This window comes from Gavialis gangeticus, unplaced genomic scaffold, assembly GCF_001723915.1.
Source record: "Gavialis gangeticus isolate Ggan-Ray unplaced genomic scaffold, GavGan_comp1, whole genome shotgun sequence".
In the NCBI taxonomy this organism is placed as follows: Eukaryota; Metazoa; Chordata; order Crocodylia; family Gavialidae; genus Gavialis; species Gavialis gangeticus.
Genome location: NW_017728992.1, coordinates 143460776 through 143466818, shown reverse-complemented (window position 1 = coordinate 143466818; position 6043 = coordinate 143460776). Strand labels below are relative to the sequence as shown.

General features: G+C 40.5%; 1 protein-coding gene across 6 annotated transcripts in view; it reads left to right on the top strand.

The window, feature by feature from the left end:
- SNX16 (sorting nexin 16) overlaps nt 1-4661 on the top strand; it is a 55681-nt gene extending 51020 nt beyond the window's left edge. For 2 of the 6 annotated variants that reach the window (XM_019527853.1, XM_019527850.1), the window contains 2 exons: nt 2317-2436; nt 2710-4661. In XM_019527853.1, coding sequence (XP_019383398.1) covers nt 2317-2436; nt 2710-2818 — 229 coding nt within the window. In that variant the 3' untranslated portion in view covers nt 2819-4661. Of the gene's footprint in view, nt 1-1763; nt 1804-2316; nt 2437-2634 lie in introns of those variants that run through there. The other 4 variants (XM_019527851.1, XM_019527852.1, XM_019527855.1 and 1 more) reach the window with 4 other exon arrangements.
- The last annotated feature ends 1382 nt before the right edge of the window (nt 4662-6043 follow it).

The following is a 6043-nucleotide window of genomic DNA, read 5'->3' as shown; positions in this document are numbered from 1 at the left end:
ACCCACCTTGCCCCACATGCAGATCCGGGTGCGTGTAGCAGGGGGAGCTGCCCCCCGGACGAGCCACTCATGGATCCATCCCGCACCCCGCCTTGGCTGTGCAGCACTTGCCCCAGCCTCTCCCCACAGAGCCCCCATGTCAAGGGAGGAAGTGAGACACAGGGAGCATCAGGTTGGGGTGAGATGGGCCCCGGTCAAGCCAGGTGGTGGGACAATCAAAGGCCTAGGGGGCATGTACCACCCCTCCCAATCTGTGTGCAGGGTCGGGGTGGGGATGGCTGCTGCTGCATGCTGATCTGTGCTGTAGCTGGCCTGGGAGCAGCTGATGCCACATGCCTGCTGCAGCTGGGCTGTCCCATGCCCCCTGCCTGCCTGGCGGTGGGATGCACATGGCATTGCACAGCTCTTGGGGCAGCGGGGCTTAAAGCCCACCACTTAGCAGCGGCCACCTCCACCCCACATACAAATTGCGGGGGGCAGGGGGCATGTGCCCCCAGGGCCTCATCTTGTCCCACCACCTGGCCCGGCTCCTGCCTGTGCCCTGCTTCCTCCCTCACTGCTGGGGCCTCCATCTCCACACCCCCATATCCCTTTCTCCTCCCCCTGCCCTTTCCCCCACAAACTTACCCCTTGTGGTAGCATGAATACTTTATTCTCCCTCTGCCTATGCCACTAAACTACTTATGTAAAGGGTTGGCACCACCACTTTCTTCCCTGGAAGCTCTCTTTTTATAAAGAAAAACATAAATTGCACAGTTGTTTGAAAGAGTCTTGAGTGTGGGCTCCTGCAGCCAGAGGATTCTGGATCCCAATTGTGCTTTCCTGAAATCCTGAGTCACAAGTCTTAAGTTAACAGGGTTGGGATTTTGCCCCTTGTGTTTAGCATTGCTTGGCTCACTTTGTATCTTTATTAAATGGTTTTTTGGGTTTTTATGCTGCTTTTCAGCAGGGGGTACCATTCTTTAGCACCTACCTCTTCTTGTGCACTGTATAGAGAGGCTGTACACTTAATCTAGGTTCTGGATTCTATTCTGGGGCACAAGGCATCAAAAAATCAGCACTGAAGCAGCTGACTTGTACATGCCTAAGTGTTTATTGAATCTATCCCTAACACAAGTAGAGAACACTTTGCAGAAATGTTACCACAACAGAAAAGATTTTTGGAGAGAAGCCCCACACAATCCACTTAATCATAATGTTAACAGATATAATTTTTCCTATAACTTAGTTTTCCAGTAGTGGTATATTGCATGAAGATGACTTTCAACATTTTTTTAAACATTTCTTGTCCAATGCAGTTTCTGCTTTTCATAAGATTCTATATTAAAGCAGTTCTTCCTTGCTGGGGATGTTGGGACGTGTCTTTTTGAGTTGAATGGGAAGACAATAAATTAGAGAAAAAGGAAGGCGAGAATAAAAGAGAAATGTAATTAACATAATGGAGAAAACCATATACATCATAATTTCCAGACTCTTGAGTTTTATACATCCATTTTCTCATGCTGAAATAACAAATTTTATTCAGGCTGATAGGCCAGGTATAGTCACTGATCTGGTAAATTTTGTCTTTGCCTGGTTTTAAGACCTATTCACTTTTTGCACTTCGCTGTTGATACTGTTTATGCAAATTTTGTAAACAAAATTTCTCTCTCATTTAAACCCACTGGTCCCACATTGAGAGCATGGATAAATATGTTTAAGAGGAATCTTCTTTTGTTTTTCTGTTTGCCCTCATGTTTGAAGTTAGATGCTTTGTCACTTAGGTAAGTGACGGACAACAACTTCCTTCAGCGTGCAGGCAAGAATGACCCAGCTTGGGTCAGAGGCAGACCTCTGACAGGCTGAGCACTAGAAATGGGCCACTACCACCACCTTTTCTTCCCATTGTGGTGTGGGGAGAGTGAATGCTGCCAAAGTCCCATGTCCACAGGCCAGATCACATGGCTTCATGGGCCAGATCCAGCCTGAGGGCCATTGGTTGCCAACCTCTGGCTTAGATCATCTGCACCTGTCTGAGTTCTTATCCAAAGTCACCATCTCCTGACTGGGACATAAGTTTGTACAGCTATGAATTCTAATATAAATGACCAGTGATTGGATTCAGGTGAATAATAAGTAACTGAGAAATGAGTTACTAAATGTAGATCCTATATAGATTGTGGAATTCCTTAGTAATAAAAGAAATAAGGACTTAAGTAGAGAGAAGGATAGTTCTTTCTAAATAAAATGTTCAACTTAATTTAAGCATTAGGAGTTCAACTGACTGTGAATCTGTAAATATATCAGTGGCATTCCACATGTGTCTTTTCGTTGTAGGGATTTCTCCTTAGGAAAATCGAAGACTCGTAGAATGTCAGGAGAAGAGAGTGAGTGCGGTGGCGAGGTGGAGTCTTCTGCCATAGAGGCAGACCAGGGTGAACTGGCTGAGGACACTTGGTAAATGCAATTTTTTTTCCAACTTAAACAGCACTGTTAACTTGACTCTGTGAACACAGTGCACAGCTGTTCTGCTTATAATTTTACCACAAAGTATTAACAGCTGCACATAACATTTGCTGTATACCCTGGAGAAAGATGGCTGTAAACCTACAGTGAGTAATAGGTAAAGTTAACTAGTTTTTCAATGTTTTACAGATCAGAAGCATGAAAGTAATATAGAGCATCAAACTGGTTTCCATGTGACAGAAACATATTGATCTGTTGTTTCAGCTCCGATAAAGAGACTCGTGAGGCATGCTGGAGTGGCTCGTTGGCTGAAAGTTCTGTGCCAGAAATTGAAGTTGCTGAAGTAGCGTATACTGCTGATGAAGAGGAGTAAATCAATAGCAGCTGCCGTTACCTTCAAATGTTTCATAATGTTTGGAATAGACTCCGTGGGTAAAAACATAGTAGCTGAAAAAAAAAAAAAAAAAAAAATTACAGCACCAGGCAAGAATGCACCAATTGAATGTTTACATAAACAAATCCTTACAAATTATTGAGATAAGAAATATACTTATTGATGCTTTTGATTCAGTTTTTATCTAGCCTTTATATATTTAATATATTAAAGTCTAATTAGGGCTAAATTCAGCTATGCCTAGACTCTTAAATACTGTACATAGATTATAATGATTTGCCACTGCAGTGGCTAAAGCTATATATGTGTATTCACCAATCACGTTACTCAAAGATGTGACATACTTGTGCATCACGTTTGCCACTAATGTGACATTTGAAGTGTTCATCTCTTTGGTGTTTGATTTTTTTTCAAATTCTTATATAGCCATTAAATAATACTCATGGAAATAAAGGTGAATGCAAATTAGGTTAAATAAAAGTATAGAATATATCGTGTTTGTTTTTAAAGGTCTAAATAAATTTTAATGCCATGAAATAGGAAGATTTACATTACCAAAAGAAAGGTATTTATGAAATGGAAAGGATTGGCCATTTTAATAAAAAGCTAGTAATCATTGTTGCTGAAAGCACTAACACGTGAGAACCTGAGAACCCAAATACACTGTCTGTTCACCCACCAATATCATGTTATAATAGTTGATTTAGTTCAGGAATGCTTTTTTAAATCTGATGTTTTTGCTGCATACCCATGTAATGATAATGAGTTTTATCAAGAACACTACCTCTTACCTTCTTGCTAATGCATACATGATTTGTTTAAAAATTATTCTAGATTATACGGAGATATAGAATGATTTGTGAAAGCCATATTTTTTTCTGCACAGTAGCTAGGTTGAATCTAGTTGCAATGTATTTTTGTTTCAATATATTTTACACATGGGAATGTTGCTACAATGCATTCTACAGCCTATTTTTCACAACGTATTAAGCCAGGTGATGCACTTTATAATAGACTCCTTTGTGCCAAGTTTAATTGGCTAATTTCTTTTGAGAGGGGGAGTTGCAGGGAGAGGATTATGTAGTGCCTTTTTGTATTTTACTTGTTCATTACTACAGAAGTTTGTTACCATACTGTGGGCCAGCTTTATGGAATCGTTAATACAGCTTGTTTGTTCTGCACCTATTTACTAAAAGTGCCTTGTTTTCTTCTGCTTTTCCAACTGGAAGAATGCTTTTCTGTTTTCATCTTTTTTTCTGTACCACCCACTTCTTTGTTTAATGCTGTTAATATGCAGTATCTTTGTGCTGGAGTTTTCAAAGTTAGCTTTGTATTTCAGGCTGTACATACAATGACCTTTATGCAGAACTGTTTGAAACCTCCTGGAGAAATAAAACTGTGGACATCGCACACATTTTCTCTCTTTTTTTTTTTTTTTTCCCCCTGTTAATAGAAACATTTTAAATACCCAGTGAGCAGAATTTCATGAAAAGCAAATCCTGGATATCTCACTTCATACAGTTTTTTAACATTAAGTCTCAATTCTAGTTGTCATCTTTGCATGAAAATGAATGAATGTTGCAAAACATTAGAAAATTGACTGTGTGTATGCTGAAGGTAAAAGAGACAGGTAATCAGTTTTTGTATTCTTTTGGACTCTGATAGGCTTCTAGAGGATTTTGTAAACTATTACATGTTCCTGGAACATTATATAGAAACTATGCAATTGTCAAATCCCATTGTAAGTTACGTACTGTCTTAAACAGGACTAAGCTGTATATGTTAAAATAATTTGGCTTTAAAACAAATGTTTGAAACATTTTGAAAATATTTTTTTTAGAATTCTTCACTTTTGTTACTTTATGGACTGCCACTTTAGCCATTAAATGAATATAAATCTACGTCTAAATGTTTTCCAAAGCAATTAAAGGGGATGGTGAGAAATGTGGGAGTTCGTATTTTGCCCTGTCATCTTTAAGGATTGTAGGATGCCTCACTTTAAGTTGAAATTTTAAATGCTTTATCTGAGAAGCGCCCTCTATGGTACCTTGTATTTATATGGATTGACCTAATTTGTTTTTAATCAAACATATATACACAGTGCACTTGAAATGCAGTGGTCAAGGCTTTGTGGTAGCAGTAGGTTCATAGAAGTTAGGGGCCTCATGACATCATCAGGTCCAGCCCCCCACTCCCCACCCCGCTCTGAGGCAGGAAAGACTGCTGAGATCAGATGACCCCAGCGAGGAGTGCATCCAGTTGTCTTTTGAAGATCTCCAGGGAAGGTGACTGTGCCACCTCTGGGGGGGGTCTGTTCCAGATTCTGGACACACAAACCATAAAGAAGTTTTTTCTTATGTCTAATCTGAAGGGATCTTCTATCAGTTTAAGACCATTATTCCTAGTCTTCCCCTGGGTACCTTGGTGAACAGATGTTCTAGCCCCTGATGTTCACCCCTTATATACTTAAAGGCTGCCACCAAGTCCCCCCTGAGTCTTTTCTTTTTCAGGCTGAACAGTCCCATGGCCTTCAGTCTCTCCTCATACGGTCTGTTCTCCAGACCTCTAATCATTCGTGTGACCCTCCTTTGGATTCTTTCCAGCTTATCTACATCCTTCTTGAAGTTCAGTGCCCAAAACTGGATGCAGTACTCCAACTGTGGCCTCACCAATGCTGAATGGAGTGGGAAGATGACATCCTTGCTTGTGATGCATCGGTTAATGCGTGCCAGGTTGTTGTTCGCTTTGCCAGCTATAGCATCACACCAGTGGCTCATGTTCATTTTGAGGTTGATCATGACCCCCAGGTCTTTTTCAGTTGTGGTGCTGGCTAGTGTAGCACCACCAAGCCTGTAAGTATGTAGGATAGAGATACAAATATTGTTGTGTTAGGCAATTACTTAGTATCACTTTATGTAAATTCACCCAGCATATAGTATTAGACTGCAGTGTAGTTACATCACTGACAGGAATACAAAAATAATTCTCTTTTGAGATGGGCTGTACAAGGTCATGTTAAACCACACAGTTAGCTAGCTTGCAAAGCTGCTTTTTGATTTTTTTTTTTCTCTCCACCCTTTAAATTCATAGGAACTTCCAAAGTGAGTCAGGCTAAAGGTCCATCTAGTCTCTAGTCTACTGTTCTGTTTCAATGATGGGAAGTAAAAGGCTAACTTAGAGCTGGGATGGCCAGAGTGGTATATG